This window comes from Camponotus floridanus, unplaced genomic scaffold (assembly GCF_003227725.1).
Source record: "Camponotus floridanus strain SB8 unplaced genomic scaffold, Cflo_v7.5 scaffold66, whole genome shotgun sequence".
Classification (NCBI taxonomy): domain Eukaryota; kingdom Metazoa; phylum Arthropoda; class Insecta; order Hymenoptera; family Formicidae; genus Camponotus; species Camponotus floridanus.
Genome location: NW_020229834.1, coordinates 517,144 through 536,859, shown reverse-complemented (window position 1 = coordinate 536,859; position 19,716 = coordinate 517,144). Strand labels below are relative to the sequence as shown.

Below are 19,716 nucleotides of genomic sequence, written 5' to 3'. Positions count from 1 at the left end.
CTTGGCGCTATGGAAACCAGAATGTATTTCGATCGCAATGAAAGATTTATGCCGATCGATTCCGCGTCCAGCAATGTGTATTTATATTTTATCTATAAATTGATAATAGACTTCGCTGTTTCGCGCGACGATCGGTCAAATAAAAATGGACGAAATGAAACATCGAGGGTTTTATTTGAAAAATGCATTTATATAATTTGATTCATTTAAAATTAAATTTTTATTTTTATTTTTTTTAAGAAGTTAATTATCAGATATCTTATTTATTTGAAAGAGAGAAAGGGGGAAGGGAAAAAGAGAAAAGAATTTTGAAGTTATTTTCTTTAAAATCTGTACTCTAATTAATATGGATAGATATTTTTTTATTTTACTCTGCTCAAAGTCTTCTTAAACTTGGTCTTTAAAAATAAAAATCCGTATATGCTAATATGAAACAAAACAAATTAATTAATTTAGCAACTTGCTGTAAATTGTACAATTCAGACAGTGAATTCTGTTGAATATATATCAAGGGGGAACTTTTATGTATAAATGCGAACGTACAAATGAGATTTCTGCATTGCAACAGGTGCAAATACCGGAGTCATATTAAGACCCTAAGCCATTCAAACTACGATATTAAGAGCTTAAAACTTGCATATATTGTGAATATCAGATCAATCGATTGCGCCATAATGCATCGATTGTCAAGACTTTACAATTCTAAGAAATTCTAAGCTTGAAGAAGTATTAAAAACTTGATAAGAAAACAAAAAAAATTCTATTTCCGGTAGCACCGTCAATTATATGTAAATGTTGCAGAAATTGAAGATATAAATAATATTCTCATTGTCATAAGAAATTCAGATGTTTGTAAAACTTGAATTTTACAAAAATAACCTTGATGGAAATTAATAACGAGCACATACTTGATACACGAATCGTGTAACGAAGATTAATTGGATTCAAACGGTCACAAGATTGGCAACGCACGCATTAAAATCATCGTTCCTCACACGCGATAAAATCTGGAAGGAATATCCACTCGAATATGCTTGCAGAAATATACTTTCCCAAACAAGAGGCATCGTTAAAATTGTAGATGCGCGAAGATAACGCGACCGAGGGATGCTAAATGCGTCGTCTCTTTTACGATTGTTTTTACGACTGTTCAACAGAGACCAGAATTTCTTCATGTTCGCGGATGCGAGCCGAATATCAAAGCAGAAGAAATCGCTGCTCGGTGCTATCTGTCTCGGATGGCGCAATCGAATGAGCCGAAAGTAAAAGCGACCGCACTTGCTCTCGATTTATACCGTATTTCCAACAAGATTTACGATGTGTACATTCCTTCCCTGATGAAAAGACGATTATGCTTTATACGCAGCGTGTTTATCATAATAAAATCCGAATTATAATACACTAAAATAACGTTAAGTAAAGAAAAAGAAAAGTTATCTCCAATATTTAAAGGCTGTGGACGCGAATAATAGCTCCTTTGAAAATACCTCATTAAAATAAAGCTGGTCGATTCTGCGGCGCTATGTACACAAGACCCGTCGAAAGTAATCGTGCGCTCACCAAGCAGAATATTTCATTTCATCTTGCAGGGCTCTAGAGATATTGGATATCCTGGCAGTATCGGCGACGCTGAACGTCCATAATAATCGAGGATATATGCCGACGGATGCATCGCGTAAATTGTTACAGGCAGGTATCCGACTAAAAGCACTTTATCCCTTGTCGACGAATGCCGCAAATATCTACTTTGTTCCGCGAAACGAGCGCGTCTAATCCATTATTCAAAATGGAGGCCCGGCTGCCACTGGATCAGCTGACGAATGGGATCGTAGCTGTTTGAAGAAGCGCAAATATTAACTCGCTGCTATTTTTCTCGAGACTTCCATCATTGAATAGAATTATTTGCGATCTAAGTCTGTATGTGTTGAAATCTCTTGAAAGCGAGTCGGGAGAAGTAAAAGTCAACGAGAAGGTTGAAATAATAAATTATTACCAAAGATATATAGATCGAAAATGTTATTCATTTAATAAATTATACTATTGTCATATTATGTATTTTTAATTTAAGAAATATATATAATCAATAATAATATAATCTATAAAAGCAAGAAAATGTATCTATCCATATAACTTCATTATAAATTACTTTTCCTTCAAAAGCTGCGTCTTTAACGTGAATATCCTACATAAATAATCGTAACTTTATTCCATGTATCTGTGTTCTGAGAGAGAATGGGTTTTTTCCTTCTAAATATAGCTTGAACTCATTTTTCGATTTCCGAGAAGTTCGCGACGCGGAAGAGTTTAATCAACGTGGGGAAAAATTGCAAGTGTGAAATTCCCGCATGGATTAATGAGAAAAATACGTATAAACATTTGCCGAGAATATTGCTCGAGACACCCGGTATACGTGAGCTCTTCTGCAACCGGGTTCGACGGATCAAAGAATCAATTTAAAGGCGGCCGTTCGTGATATGCGGTCGCTTGTGTATGTCGTGTGCATATGTGTACCACGTGTATGTGTGTTTGTACATACATCATCGTCACCAAAAACAATTTCGTCTTATTAAGAGCCCCGAGATCGTAAAGATGATGAGTTAACGAGTCACCAGCTCGTTTCTCGTACGCATCATATACCGGGTATTATGTTCGTAACAAGTCTCATACGTATTATTACTTATAACTTGCGATGCAAGAGGGTTAAAAAGATATTGCGAATATATGTATTAAACGTCATGTACTTATCGTCAAAGGTTTTATAACTCTTTTTGATGAAAGTTGCGCAGATTAATCGCGACAAAAATTTCTACGTCAACAGCAAGTTGGAAAACGTGATGCAAAAATTCTTCTCGATGCGCGTTTGATGCATCAAAGTTTGCTGATTCTAAGTTTTCCGCGGAATATTACGTTGTATGTACAAGCAAAGGTTTAAAAGCAAAGGGCCGATTTTAGCGGTAAATTTTTTCCGCGTCCGCGTGATGGAGAGCATTTGACGTTTTGAGAGAGGAAGAGAGCGAAGTTTTATTTTTATTCGAATATTAATATTAATATATCTGATTTGTCGTTGACTTTGCTGTTTGAAATATAAAAAGTAAAATAAATAATTTCCAACTTTTTGACCTACTATCATTTAAAAGTGAACATTCTTTCACCAAAAATGATATGATGTTGAAAATATAAAATATAACAGGATTAAAAAAATAATATTATATAAATATATTAATATTAGACTTCTATAAATAGATTCTATAAATAGATTAAATCGTATTAAAAAAAAAGTTTCATACTTTAAATGGAAACGTTTTTTTTAAATAAATGCGGAGATGCTCGCGTTCTCATTCGTCATTTCATCGCTAAAAATAGCTCGTTATATAAAAATAATATGTTGTGCACACCGTGGTATGTCACCGAAGGTTCGTAATCGAAGAGCTACGGTGCTAAATTCGTGGTGAGAATACGAACCGAAGCCTTCCAGGGACCTACTTTCCCAGTTTCCTCCTCGCGATGGTTTACGGATCTGCTTTGCGACGCAAATCAGATCGATTTGCAAACCTAGACGGCAATTAGCACCGCGTGCGTGCCGCGAATTCTACTTGGATGTTGCAGCGTCATGAAACGTGCTTTCGTATAGTGCTAAATGCATGCGCGGATCTCTCGCGTTTGCGGATTCTTTTAGGACGACTGTAAGAAAAGAAAAAACATGCACCTCGTTCGACGACGAGGAATTTGATATCGCGAAAAATCGGCAATCGGATTAAAGAAAACCGCAACAAATTGTAGACTCCCGCCGAGAAATTATTTTCATACGTATTTCGCGAGATTACGCAAGAATCGATGTTGAAAGCATCCGTGATTAATTATTGAACAAGCGAGAGAGAATAAATCCATCACGCTCGGCGATGCGGGATAACCGATGGATTACATAAGACCAGTTAGCGTCAATCGAAAACTCAATCGTACTTAGATTGGATAAAATGAACGGGAACGACTTAGAAAAATAGCTTTCCTCATATCTCAATGCAACATGCACCATCACGATAGAAATACACTCACGCATTTCTAAACTTTGAAAACCACTCTCACATGTTACAACTACAGCGTAAGATAAATCAATTTTCCAATCGCAATTCAATTTTTTACTTGACTTGATCTCAAGTAATTTAATCTCGAGTGAATTAATAAATGAATGATCTCAAGTAAATCAATTTTTATCTTTTATCTAAATTCTTTAAAAAAAATTCTTATTTATATAATTTAATTTAATTTATATAATTTATATATTTAACGTTTACATTATAATTTACACAAATTTCTAAACGAGAAAAAGAATGAAAAGAAACTGAATATTTTCATGCTATCTGATTTGAGAAACACTGCGCTGTACCATGCAATCTGTGCACATAATACATACACACACACATACATGTGAACTTACCTCAGAGTTGCTGGTGGCGACGCTGGACAGACCCGGGGACATGGTGCCGGTGGTGGCGGGGTCCGGGCTCACCGAGACCACCGTGGGGTTACCGGGGTGATGCGGCAGCAGCGCGGGGCCATGCGGGTACGAGGCGAGATGAGGATGCTGCGGCTTCGGGTGATGCAGCTGCGGGCCGGGCGGTGCACTTTGCACCACCATCGGGACGGGCGGTGGCCCGGAGTCGACCGGCGTCCTGCCGCCGCCCTCGCTATCGGCGCTGCCGCCGAGGACCGCATTGCCGCCGCCACCCTCGCCTCCGCGAAACGACTCGTGCAGGTACTGGCGCACCTGGTTCTTCTGCTTCTGCACCACGTGATAACGCGTCGGGTTCTCCAACAGTGTGCGCACCTACAGATTCCCGAAATTATTTAGTAAATGCGTCACATTGTAATTGTGCATGTGTTGTCGATATATTAAAAATAAAATTTAAGTAAGACGAAATTGTAAACACTTTGATTAACCTTGTTTTGTTTTCATTGGATTGATATTTTAATACGAAATAAAAATCTAAAAAAAGAAAGAGTTTAAACTAATGTTGATTAACTTTCAATGTTACTTTAGATGTACTCTCACAAATGGAATGTGCGATATATCTTTAAATTACATATTTGGATAACATTAAAAATTTATATCGATCAAGAAGTACCGTTTTAACATATATAAACAGAAAATAAAAAATTATAAGAATTTACCCCGAATTATTCTATTATAAGATTTATTATTCTGAAACATTTTTTTAGAATTATATCATATATCATTTTTACATTTAAAAAAAAACAAAGTTCTTTACAGATTGTTTTGCGTGAGAACATTATGTGATAAAGATATTATCGCAGCTATCGGACATTTGTAATCACAGTGACCATATTGCGCGTGGAGCTAATTGCAAGATAAACCGTGCGACTCTTACGTCTCTTCCCGTGTCCTCTCTCACTATTCGACATTATTCTGAAAGGTTTAACAATATAGACACGATGTATCGAATAGATCTATTAACAACGCTGTAGAGAATTCGGCTCGCCTTACTATAATACAATACAGTAAACTACAAGAACCTCGAAACTATAGCATCGTTATCTTTACTCGTCCTCCTGTACATATATCTATATGCACAATGCTTTAAGCGACGGAAACGCAAACGACGGTAACCGGATGCTTGACCATCCCACTACTTGGATAACAAGATACTACCCATCGGGAAGACTATCGGCATTGGACTTGAAACTAGACTTTGGTACTTAATACGAAGCCTAGCACAAACTCTAGTTTTAATATAAAGCTTTACTTAACATTAAATATAAAAAAATATTAAAAAAGAAAGCAAGAGAAAGCAAACAAAAGAAGCAAACAAAATACATGCAATAAATATTATTAAAAAAATTATATATCATGTATAATTTAGATAATTAACGTAAAATATTTAATATAATATAATATATATTATGTTATATATATATATATATATATATAATATATTATATTATATGTATTGTATATATTATTGTATAATTTTAATTGTTTGCACACGAAGAAAGCAAATAATCATGCAATAATATAACGCTAGCTGCAAATTTAATATGTTCAATATTATCTTGTACAAGGCAATCTCATAATATCGTTTGATTTGATTCTCGTGGGCGAGCAATTTAGCATCGATTGTATAAATCGAGCAATAGCAGCACATACTTGTAATACTTGCGGTGGTACATCCACGCCGATGGTGGGCAAAGATGTAGGCGGCACCGGTCTAGGCGGTGCGGCAGCTGGTCTCTGCTGTTGCAAGCTCTGCCGAAATTCCGCTTGTCGTCTCTCCTGCTCTTGCAGCTGTTCCCGCATCAATTGTAGCTTCAATTGCGTGCGCGATGTCGGCGTAGCTGTTTTGAACGTCGGCGGACTGAAAAAAGCCGACAATATTTTTTACACGTTAGACTTTATTATCTGAAAAATTTCATAGCGAATGTACTTTTATTATTTATATTTACATTAATTCGCAAAAACTAAATTAAGTAAAGATCGTTTGTATCCTCGAAGAAATGATGAATTGATTTTCATCTCTTAAATTCGGTATTTTCTTTCCAAAGCATTGAGCCTAACTTGTTAATTTAGTTTAATTATTTCTTTAGCTTAAGAAAATTAAATTAAATTACGAGCTATTACACACACACACACACACACACACACACACACACACACACACACACACCACACACACACACACACACACACACACACACACACACACACACACACACACACACACACACACATATATATATATATATATATATATATATATATAATAACAAAAATATATTTACAGAAATTTCACAATAAAAAAACTCCTTATACATTCAAAATGTATAAAATATGTAACTCTTTTTTATTCAACTTTGATTTATTAATTATCAACACAAGTAAGAATTTAATATAATACTTTTTTAAATATATTTTTTAATAATGTTAGGCAAATAAATTTCTCCTTAAAAATAAATTTCTTAATAAAAATTCTCATTGTCATTATTGTTGTAAGTCACTTGTCAAAGAAAATGACATGATGTTGCATCCAGTCGCTCGGAATGAAGCTCGATCAATTATAAGGCCGCGTTTGTTGTCGATAAATGCGGGAATATTTAGCATTGCCAGTTGAGCGAATATGTCGAGTCCTAAGTCCGAGGCAAAGTCAATTAATCTCGTAGCGCACACATTATTGAACCGAACTGTCTGTCCGCAACGAGAAGGCGAGAAGAAACTCCGTAAAGTCAGTCGCCACGATTCGCGGCGACCGAGTAGATAAGTCATTAACGGACAGATGCAATAAACGAATAACAGACACATCGTTTATTTTTTTGTGATAAGTCACATTATGACGAGTCTGTTGACTCGTTAAAAAATATATTATATCGATTAAATTGCAAATTTTTTTGCAATTTAAATTAAACACGCTTTTAAAGAGACTATTCAAATGACTAATTATTAAAATTATTTAAAATAAAACTTGACTATTGATGAAAATTTCGCATTAACATAATGGATTGCAATATTAATTCAGCAATCATAAAGTATAAGAATGAATAAAACAAAAGATAGATCTAGCACATCAATAAACATCCCATTGCGCAAAATGATAATGCTTCGAAGTTTGTTCAAACGAAATAACTAAACAGAGACTCTCTTTATGGATTTCTCAGCTGTCCTACCAAATGATATTGAAGAATTAATGTGCCATGATTTGGACGTAAATTCGAGTGATAATATTACCGAGTTTTGGCAGCAATCGGCGAGATTCGCGCGATAAAGCGCGCGAAATCTCTCGACTTCGCATATAACGAAACGGCCATATAATTCAAGGCATATAATTTATTGCATTGTCGGAAGCCAATAAAATAAGTAAAGTTTTCTTTAAGCTTTGAAGGAAATCCGAACAAAATTTCACGAACATGTTGAATCGTGCGATCGCTTTTATTTCAACATTGATGATTAATATGATGGAAATAACTAATAATTTTTCACTCTCACGCTATTAACATTAGAAATAAATATACGTCATAGAGATGTCCATTTTGCTGCCGACTGAAGGACATTCCCAATTCGGGAACAAAGCCAAGATCTGGCCATAAGAAAGCCAAAATAGAGAGATTGCACAATCTGGATCGAGCGTTACTTCCCGAGCATCTTTCGAGATGCTCGAGATGATCTTTCTTCTTCGATATTTCGCCTTTTCACATCGTGCATCCACTTTTCTATTATAACGACAAGTATTGTGTTCTTCAATCTCTATTAATTTTAATCTATCAATATATTTTTGTTAATCTTTATCGCAGTTATAATATTTAACTATCTCCACATTTTTATTCATTTTATTTATTATTAAAATATTATCAGGAAAGATACTTGCACGTATTTACGAATATGAATCGCGAGATGTCTAGAAATCGATCTAATTAAAAAATTCATGTGACATTGCAATCGTCTCCTACATTTATTACTCGTTGAGTTGATTTGCATTCATAGAAATCTTTTACATTAAATATGAGGAATTTAACAAACTCTCTCGTTATGTTGTCTCGGGATAAGAAATAAAATAAGAAACGCATCGATAGCGAAACTTTAGACATAACTGTTTAAGAAAACTAAATGATCAAACTTTTGAATTCAAGATTCAATCTTGTTGAGGAACAGAAGCGATGTCACATCCACAAAGAAAGACGCTGATTATTCGTTCAAGTCTTAAACTCAAAAGCCATCGTCTTTGTACGATTACGAAATTAAAAATTCTTCCGTTTCCAGCCGAGCGGCCGTAATAAAGCTGTTACAACTTTTATAATAGTAGTACCGGCTGGTTCGTGAAAGGCGATTTAATCAGAACACCGGCTTTCCTGGAGACCATTAAAACGTCTTACGAATTTTTCTATCGTCTCAAAGAAACAGATTTGCCTCTCCTTTTCTTAGCACTTTTGTTTTGTAAAAGCTTTAACTTTTTCTCCAAGATATTTACTAAATTTTCCTAATATTAAAAATTTTAAATTATCATTAAAATATTACATTATATGGTACAATATTTAAAAATAAGATGTAAACTTTATTTTTAGTCCTATTATAGACAGGTATCAATTAATAAAATATTAAAGGTAATTAATTATGGTGACGTTAATTTTATATTACAATTGCTATTAAAATTAAACCCTTAATAATTAATATTTAAATCCTTAATATATAAATCCTTAATGATTTTCTATAATATAATATATATAAGAATATATATTAAATAAGAATCTCTCGATATACTTAATAAATTTGAAGAATTAATATCGCCAGAAGAATGGCAATCGGAAATAAGAATCGGGTATTACTAGTGATGGCTGAGTTCACTAGAAAACTTGTGACCGATTAAAGAACGGAACGAAAATACTGATAGAAGATTGGAAAAGTTTCCGATGAAAAATTTTCTGCGGGTAAGATCAAAGTTGAAATGGAATTGGATAGTTTTATTCTTTTCTCATAAAATCGTTGTATCGATATTTGGTGGGAAAACTGAACGCCGGAGAGCTTAATAATGTGTATCTTTGATTCCGGATTGTTTGTATTGTTTCAACGCTGTAACGTTAAATTTTATTCACCCGTTTCGCCATTAATTAAGGAATTTTAATATTGTTCCTAGACGAAACTTGCCATTGAAAATCAATATAGTCAAATTGTTCTTGTTAGACCGAATTAAAAAGTGTAATTTTACTTTTAGTAGAAATTTAATTATCTTAAAATCTCATCGGAAAAACTTTCGTAGTTGCAAAAAGAAATCGATTATAATTTGTGCGTTAAAATTTTATTATCACATAATTAACAAAGTTCAATAATAAACATCAAATATTTTTATCAATCGATTTCGCATAATTAATATCTGTTATATATAATTATATCTAATTATATCTATCTGTTATATTTAATTATAGCTAAATCTCACGTATTCTAAATTAATAATTATTAATAATTATTAATTAGCCATCTTAAAACTGATAGTAATAGCAATAATAGCAAGTGTATGTATGGTAGTTGAAAGAATGTGTGAAAAAATTCACACATTGTTAAATATGATTTATTATTACATTATATGTAACTCTCGTTATCATCCGTACAATCGCATCAATTTTAAATATTTTTACGGAAGATTTTGACGCCAAAAGCTTAACTTTTTATAAAGAGTCGATGGATCGAAGGTGATCGAGGCGCACTCGTATATTTCTTTTCGACGATATTGGATATTGGATGGTCGAAAATAATTTTCGACGTTACATTGGATACCATTAATTCTCCAAGGTCACGTACAAGTCCACTCGCGCAATACCTGAGCGAGAGTTTCTCTTTCCATATTATATGTACCGCACTTTTTGCCGGCAGGCTATTATACATGTCCTATTTAACAGAATGAAATGAAAAGGGAGAAGGAGGAGAACGCGATCATAATACTGAATTTAGTGCTTATATAAAGAGCGACGGAAAATCGCTTATGGCAGCTTCATGCAAATGCGCGCGGACCTTCTCCGCGGTTTTCTTTCTTACTCACTATCTCTCTCTCTCTCTATATATATGCAAGGTTCAAGAAAGAATTCTCTCGCAAAAGAATTCTCGAGAAAGAATCCTCAAAGGCAGATTTAGAAACATGTTTCACATATAAAAAATATGTCAAGAAAATTAATATATATATATATATATATATATTTATATCATAAGTATTTAATTAATTAATAAAAAATATGTACAAGTAAGATTATTTGAAAATTAAAAGAGAATAGAATTATTCTAATTAAAAATTAAAAATTATTTATATGTATCTTGTATTATAACACGTAAAAAATAACTTATAACGAGAATTATTACAATATTATAGAAATTATAACTGCTATAATAAATGAAAGTTTATATTAGAAAGAGAGAAAGAGAAAAAGAGAGAAGAAGTAAACTAAAATAAAATAAATATCTTTATAATAATGATAAGTTTTGTATAATACTTTTATATGTTAATTTTTTTTTCTATAAAAATTTATTTTTTTAATATCAAACACGCTCTCTGTTTTACTGAAGAAATATGCCACTGAAAATCCCTGAACAAGGATCGCCGGAACAAGGAGTTCAGGATGTGGAGGGTGGTATTAATGTCATTAGTCTGGAAGAAAATCGGTGTAGCTCCTCGTCGCCAAAGTTTTATCTTCATCCCCGCGAAATGAATTAAGTGAGAAAATATAGCCGCACGCTCCACCGTGAGACAGTCGATATAAATCGCGATAATATGGAAAGCAGCTTCTTTGTCAGATTAATGTACATACACTCTCGACTAAGACGTCGGTTTCGGTCGAACGGGACTGTACGTGCACAGAATTTCATCGTCGAAGCGAAGATTATCGTCGCGGGTGGGTTCTCGATCGTGAAATTCGAACAGCCATTTACTACGGTATTCGATATTCCAGCGTGAGAAAATTAATCTTAACGAGTGAATTTATAGCAAGATCAAATTACAATAAGTAAAATAATGTAGCATAAATATACATAAATTTCTAATATATTTTCATAAGATGTAGAATTATAGTAAATAATTCTCTTCTCTCAATATCTCACTTTTGAAAAAGACGAAATTATTGTTCAATATTCATAAAATTTTAATCTTAACGAGTAAAGTACAAATAATGTGTCGATTTATGAAGTTAAGAATTTTCATTGCTTGCAAAGCAAAAATATAAGGTTCAATAAATTTTATAAATTTAAAATTTTATAAATTTTGAAGCAGAGACTTTTAGTTTGCAAAGTTCTCTATAGAATTGAAATATATGACACAAAGATGAGATAAAAACTCTTGTAAGAAACATTTGGAGTCATATTAAATGCCACCCTCGCATTCTCTCATAGCTTTCCTCAAGTTCTCTCGGCGTAGAATTTAATAACAGATCGGTGAGCGACCCCGCGTCCGCGAAACAAACTAAAGATAAATTCTTTCTTTGCCTCCCGTGTTCTTCAACGTCGCTAACACCAACTACAAAAGTTTCATGAGGTTTATGAAAAGCTCAAAAGTGTCGACTGATAATAACAATCATAATCGTAATAAGCAGGCAGCGGAAAACGATTTACCTTCTCGACAGAGAAACGATGAGATGGAAACTTGCCGGGAAAACTTCATCAAGTTTAACGGAAACGAGGCGAAGGAAAGAAAAGATGGAGACAAAAGAGAAGAAGCGAAAAAAGGCAAAGACAACAGATAACGAGACGGAAATATGATGTTAAGGTACGAACGAGTGGTCCTTTGAAATATTATGCGACCAATACCTTGTCAGCAGACGTAGTTTCAATTTGCAACTTGTATCAATATGTCATTCACATAAGCTGTCTTTCCTCGCAATCTTGTCTCTTATCGCACGTGCTCGTTTTTCTCGGCGCATATTGTCAACCATCACATATACTATTTGTGCTCCAAATAATATCATAGAAACTTGAAATACGATACAAAAATATAGGGAAAGAACAACATCAAACAATATAAAAAAAACAATCCATGCTCGGTAGCAAGATACATAGCGCCACAGATTTATCAAAACATTTCTATAGATGAGTCCTTTGAAAATAAAAGATTAATATCGAATTTTATATCGCAAATATTTCCATTAATTTCAGGTATCAAAAATCTTTGAAAATAAAAGATTGATATCGAATTTTATATCGCAAATATTTCCATTAATTTCAGGTATCAAAAATCTTTTTTCTATTGCTTTCTTTAGAAAATATTCTGTATAAAAATATTAAATAAAACAAAGCTTGATTAAAGAGATGTAAGAAATAATAAAAAAATATAAGAAAAAATAAAAGACTCAAAGTATATATATAATAGTTAAAAGTATAGTTTGCAATTAACAATGTTGAAAAGTGAAGAAACTTTCTATGCCGACCGGAATTATACAGTGCACTCGATTAATCTATAGTAACAAAGCTTTTTAACAAAGTGCACTTAAGTTGCTACGTCTTGCTAAATGACCACTACCTTCCCTGTTATAGTATTACAAATTCTCCACCGTTAATCACAATCCGCTCAGGCGAAAAGATCGCGTAGAACATTTTGCATCGAATAAGTGTCGTGATGTTAATTCGAATAGGGAACTTTTAATTATTGGAGCGGACGAAGAAGTAATGATTATTGCAACATTTTCTCTCCGTTATACATAAAAACTTATCGCAAAATTCTCTATAGATACAAATTTATCTTTGCCGATATATTTTACGTAATTTCTGCAATAAACAAATATATAATATTTTTATTTCTGCAAATTCTCTTTTTTCTTCCCTTTAATTATATTTTTTAATATATTCTGTGAATAAATTATGTTAAATAATATCAAAGTTTATGTTACAGAATTTATGTCAAGGGTTTATATATCCAAGAGAGCTCAGATGCAATATTTGCTTTATGATATTTTTAACCTCGTAAAAGTCGAAATAAATCGATCGAAATAAATCAACGCATACAAGATTCAAGACTCAAGTTCGTTAAGCTTGAATTCTCGCATGAGATTACACTTTCGCAAGCTCTTCCACGCGGAGGGTAAACGCGGAATTTGCCGGCCGGAAAATTACGCAAGTTGACCGTACGGAATCTCAACCGTAATCTTCGGCGCGTACGTGCATATATACGTGCGGTGGCTGTGAATCGTGCCAGACGATCGGGCGATACGGATTCGGGTTATGCAAATGCGAGAACCGAAGAGAAAGAGAGGGGGAGGATGGGTAAAAGAGAAAGAGAGATGGAGATCGACCGATACGTTACAGAGCGCGGAGGCGACGTTACCGTTACCGTTACCATTCTCGCTTACCGTAGCGGAACTAGGGGAAGGTAATCGAAAGCCCCTGGACGAAAATCAGGAACAAGGTCGTGCGAACGGCCACCAGCACGTGTGCGCGCGCGCGACGTAATTAGCCCGTGCGACAAAGCGATTTAGCGAGAAATTATTCGCGATACGGTCTCCGAGTAGCATTTACGGCGCAAAGATGGCCGTCGGGCACAACTTGTGTAATTTAATCGCATATGAATTATGCGAAGACCGGTTAATTCTCTGTGAGATATGTGTACATCGCATGGTTGTACAGCGAGATTGGCTATAAAAATGGTTTCCTTCTGAAATTATTTGTTTGTACTGCTATTAGGTGCGTGAAATCATATGATGAACTATTATTACGGCAAAAGTAGATTAATTACAGCAGTTGTAAACAGAAATTTGCAGAACCATAAACCACGACTATCGCTGGTGATAAACACGTGAGTTAAAAGCAGCAATTTTCCAAACAAAAATGAGTATATACTGTTAGAATAAACGATTAAATCTGTAATATTTACATAGCAAAACTGGGACCACGGAGTATATAACGGTGTAATTTTGTTAAATTAAAAAGTAGTAGCATTAGACATCAAAAATTCGTTTGAAAATCTGTAAATTTATAATTTAAATAACATGACAGTTCTCTTTTTACTATCCTATAAAATTTCTATATTTATTTTCAAATTTTGTACTTCCACCGATAAATCTAAAAACTTCTTTCCTCGTATTTCTGCCTATTGTATTTTTAGAATAATTGATTGCGAGAGAGAAGAAGCTAAAAATAAGACGTGATGATCTCTTATGTTAAAAATAGCCAAATTAAAGTTACATTTAAAGTTATATCTATTTGAAATTCTCAAAGTCACTGTCGGTTATATAATATGGTTACATCGCTATATACGAGCAATTTAAAAACGTGCGTTGTTTCGACTCCAAGCAGCACCGCACGTTCGTTTTCGGGGACGCACTCTGGACCCGATCCAAATGTCAATGCGAAATGCACATACAGGAAAAAATAATAATGGATCTCGATGTTTACATTAGCTTCTGAACGAGCGGATTTTCGCGCGTGTACAGTGTGGTACAACCGGAAGCGAAAAATATCTGGTCATTTGTGCGTACAATGTACGCGCATACATGAATCGCATCGTTTCCTGTTTTTATCCAAACGAAAAAAACACTGGCTAATTTATACGCGGTTATTATTGGGAATTATGTTCCTGTAACTTCCATATTTATTTTCAGCTTCTATCCAATGGCGCTCATAATTTCCCTCCTATGCTTTTTTCCTCAATAGCCGCCGATGTCGCCCTCCCGCTATAACGCCGAAATTGTTTGAATATTTATGACACGTATATGCAATTGTGCGAAGCTGAGTTACACGATGTATTTTACATCGATGGAGAAATGACGGCGTTTTATACCGGGAAGAAGAGATCGGTGAATTCAGATAATTTCCACGCACGATGTTTATGTTATGACAAGCTCGATTAAATGTAACGCGCGCGCTAAATTTAACATCGGACCACCATTCAGCCATCATAGAAGTTTTGAATCGATGATCGGTGCGGCGAGATTTTCAAGAGAATACCGCATAATAATATCATTCGGATAGTAATGTTATAATTAAATGCTTTGTAATTATTATCAGGCCTTAATTAGTTTTATATATTGTTAACACGAGAATGAAATAACAACAAATTAAACATAACAGTTGAGACATAAATTAAATACATGTACATATATATCAATAATAATGTCAAATAAATACGTATTAGTATATTTTATCGCGAGATTATGAACAATAATAACAAGAAAATGTTGACGCTGCAATATAACGTCTATAACGCCAACAAAATCTGGGAATTAATTTAGGATTCGATGACTTTAATGGATGTTGTTCTCCGCGAACAGATTATGACAGAAGTTTCCGGAAGACATCAACAAGTGATGAGAGATTGCGCAATATTCGAAGGCCTGGTTGCAATTTGCATGGCGCTTCGATGCACTTCGCGAACGGATGCAGCGGATACTCGCGTCGTCGCATCCGTCACTGGGTACTCACGAGCAAAGTGTTGTCTACGAGTCGAGACGGGCAGACGAGTGATTCGCGTTCAGTGAGGAGCTGCGACAAGGACGTTTAAATTTGGACGTAGTGTTTACGATCGATGTGTGAGACGAGGTGCGCGACAATCAAATGCAGCGCCCATGAAACAGGAAGACTGGTGTTCCTCGAGACGGCGGGGAACTCAAAACACGGCATCGACTGCCAAATGGATTATAAACCGAGGAATAACCGACGTAAACGCGACCGATAAACCGGAGAACGGACTGAACGATGTGATTTGTTCACATAATGCTCCCAGAATTGATTCCCTCGTGAAACGAGAATAATGTACGGAAATCTATAAATTCATATTTATAACGAAAAATTCCTTTCATATTTATAACGAAAAATTCCTTTCATCCCGCTCTATTTTTCTAAGCTAAAAGTTCCAAGAATTAAAAATTTACATCTATTGTTAGATTTGTTATGTTTGACGATTAACAGTCTTTGAGAACTTTATTATTGGGCGATATTAAAGTAGAAATTGAAATGTTCATATTTAATCAATCCTTATAATCAATAATCAAACAAAGCAGACACATGATAACTAAAATTTTATGACTCTTTACATAGCAACGCAAGAGAATATTATTTATTCACACGCATGCAATTCTCAAAATAGCTGTACTATCTTTAGTTTCTATAGAATTAGTCAGATAGTTATGGAAGTATGTCGCTGACGAATTCGTAACCAACATTCTGTATTACATCATTTCAAGACAAAGATGACAAGCAGGAATAAATGATTATAAGTATCGTATAATCACCATAATTGTCTCTGCACATACATATTTTTAAAAAATATTAAAAAAAAATATTAGTACTAATATTTTTAACTGTCAAAATTTAAATTCTCGTACAAGAGAGAAACAATATACGAGAAATGCCTGCGGAACGAATTAAAATTAACGGCAAATAATATAATTGTATAGAATGCGCACATATAACATCAGACACTAAGAAGTTAGTTCTCGATCGGTGCAGTACCAGCCTTGCAGTCGCGTGGCGCGCAAAGATCGCACCACGGTGGAATGGCTGTTGGGGGCGACATCCGGGGCGAGCGTCCCGTCGACGATCGACGGGTCCATCTCGAGGATCATCCGCAGATCCTCGTCGATGCCAATGTGGACACGTACCCGTTGCTGCTCGTCGTCGACGGGCGAGCGCGTGGCATCCGAGACGGGACGATCGTATGGCAGGGACAACGCCGCCAAGTGCGACGTCGCCCGCGTCGGCGGCGACGGCGGCGGCACCGACGTCGACGTCGTCGTCGACGTCGTCGACGGCCGTCGTATCACGACGTCGTTGATGCGATCCAATCGCGACACCAGCTCCTCGAACTCGACGATCTGTCGCGCGGTATCGGGCACGCCACCGCCTTGCATCGCACGTTTCCGCGCGCGCGCGCGCGCGATCAGCCGGCCCGGGGCGTCGCGACGCTACTACTAAAATCGGAGCAGCATCGCCGATGACAACGACGAACGATGACGATGATGATGACGGCAGCAGCGGCGGCGGTGAAGCGCTAGGTATAAGCGATGGACGGAACGCTCTAAACACGGATCCTGCCGTCTCATTCTCGTCCTCCTCCTCTTCCCCCGCGAAAGATGGACAGCTGACGCCTGTCTATTTCTCTCGCTCCCGCCACGCGCGCATTTATTTTCACTCCGACCCGACATTGATGTCGCGATCCGACTCGCCGCTTTTGAAAATCGTCGCGAGACACGCGTTTCTCTTTGCTAACAACCGTTTACGATCGTTGATCCTACATGCGACGTTCATAGAAAAATATAGAGCAGCGTGCTAAATTGATTTATAAGAACATTGACTGATTTAAAAAATGTTTACATTCCGTAATTAAGGAAGTATATAATAACGTAAAAACAATACTTTAAGTATAATAACATAAAGAGAAATTTTTAAGAATGATGAAAATTGATTGCAAACTTTACATATTGATAGATATGTGTTATATGATTGTGATTAATATGTTAGAATTTAAAGAAAGTGCAGTTTTATTTTTATGTGCGAATTTTAAATAGTATCTTTAAAACAAAATATGAAAATTTAAGATGTTTAAAACGTAATTTTTTAAATTGTATAGAAGATTTAATAATCGAGGTAAAAAAATATAAATATTAACATATACATATACATACATATTTTAATTTAATTTTGCTGTTCTAATATAATTTAAAATATGTTTTAAAAATTACAGAGAAAAAAATAATAACGATATTGTAGGAAGTACAACTATTACAGCTACATAGGTAGCAACCTGGATATAGATCAAATATGCAGTATATGCGTACCATATATGTGTTATATCAAATTTAAGATATGCACGCAAGGAAATATCGTAATAAAGTGACACAATTCTTATGTTGATATATCTGCATTGTTCATTTGATTACGAATCAAGGGAGTCACCAATTCATATGCTATTTATCCTCGTCAACGGATGAAAAATGTGTCACCTTCCTCCCTTAACATGATAACATATGCCGTTCATGCTCGCACGTTTATGTCACATTGAAATTTATTATTACTCGCGTGTCTTGCTTGGCTAACTCTACTTAACGATGCTCTGTCTAGATCATAGCTCTGACCGCAAAGGTACCGCGGTGAAAAATATTTTAAACCCTGATTAACGTTAACGACATTATTGCAATCAATCTCTCTACCGTTCAAATAAAATTATAAACCTTCGAAATTAAATGTTTAACTTTTACAATAAAGCATGTAACATTAATTATGCCTAAATTTATATGAAACGACATATTTCAAACATTGAAAAATAAAATAGAATTATGGATAAATTGATTACTGATATATTGACGTAGAAAGGATTATTTTCTTTTTCTTCTATGATAATTAAAAAAATATTACACATACATTAATTATATTTATTTTATTCGCGTGTGTACCTGTCACACCAATTTATTACGTCTAATTGTAAGTCATGTCTATTTGGTCAAGAGACACATCTAAACTAACTCTATGAAACTCTCAACGATGAGACTACTCTATGCATACACAGGTGCGCGATACGTTTGCATCGCATACCGCGGCATCCGTTCAAAGATGCGTTACGTAACGTACGACGAAGAGCAGCTGCCGGCGAACGATGTACGATCGCGCGCGACAAACAGTTTGAAAAATAAAAAGAAATCAATGCAAAAAAAAAAATGTCGTCGCGTCGTGACCGGGGAAACTGGGTATCGCGTTTTCGCAAACACCATGACGGCGGCGACGAGCGCACTTATCGGAATTTCCAGTCATTGCACCGACTAATACGAGAATCGAGCCGGCTCGTGCTGGATTCGTAGCAGCCGTTCTCATCCGTCTGCCACGAGAAAAAAAGGGAAATAAAGAGAGAGAAAGAGAGAGATATCAGTATCGCTTGTCGGCATTGTCGGGCCAAGTTCGCTGGCTTTTGTCGGTTCTGCTCGGAATTGTTTCATAGAAAGGAACGCGTATAATGTTGTCCATCACGGATACTCTCGTTGGAAAAATTATAAGTGACATTATTCCTATATTCACGTACATATCCGTATTTTGTGATAGTGAATCGAGGGAATCACCGACATGTTTTTTTGCTGATTATTATGCATTATAAATTTAATTAATTCCTAATTAATTAATTCATAATTAATATCTCAAGACATAAAAACTCGTTATTAAACATAGAAATTCACCGAGAAAAGAAAAGAGAGATGAAGATTATTAAAATATCTGTATCATGAAGAGACTCATTAGTGAGATTAGTATTGTTATTATTCATA

The 19,716-nt window shown here is 35.1% G+C and overlaps 1 protein-coding gene across 7 annotated transcripts in view; it reads right to left on the bottom strand.

The window, feature by feature from the left end:
• The window catches only part of LOC105252673 (microphthalmia-associated transcription factor), a 92,530-nt gene that overhangs the window by 35,419 nt on the left and 37,395 nt on the right, over positions 1–19,716 (bottom strand). For 2 of the 7 annotated variants that reach the window (XM_011260177.3, XM_011260175.3), the window contains 2 exons: positions 6,164–6,371; positions 4,436–4,825 (listed from right to left, as the gene is read on the bottom strand). In XM_011260177.3, the coding sequence (XP_011258479.1) occupies positions 4,436–4,825; positions 6,164–6,371 (598 nt within the window). Of the gene's footprint in view, positions 1–4,435; positions 4,826–6,163; positions 6,372–15,889; positions 15,909–16,872; positions 17,370–19,716 lie in introns of those variants that run through there. The other 5 variants (XM_011260174.3, XM_025413443.1, XM_025413444.1 and 2 more) reach the window with 5 other exon arrangements.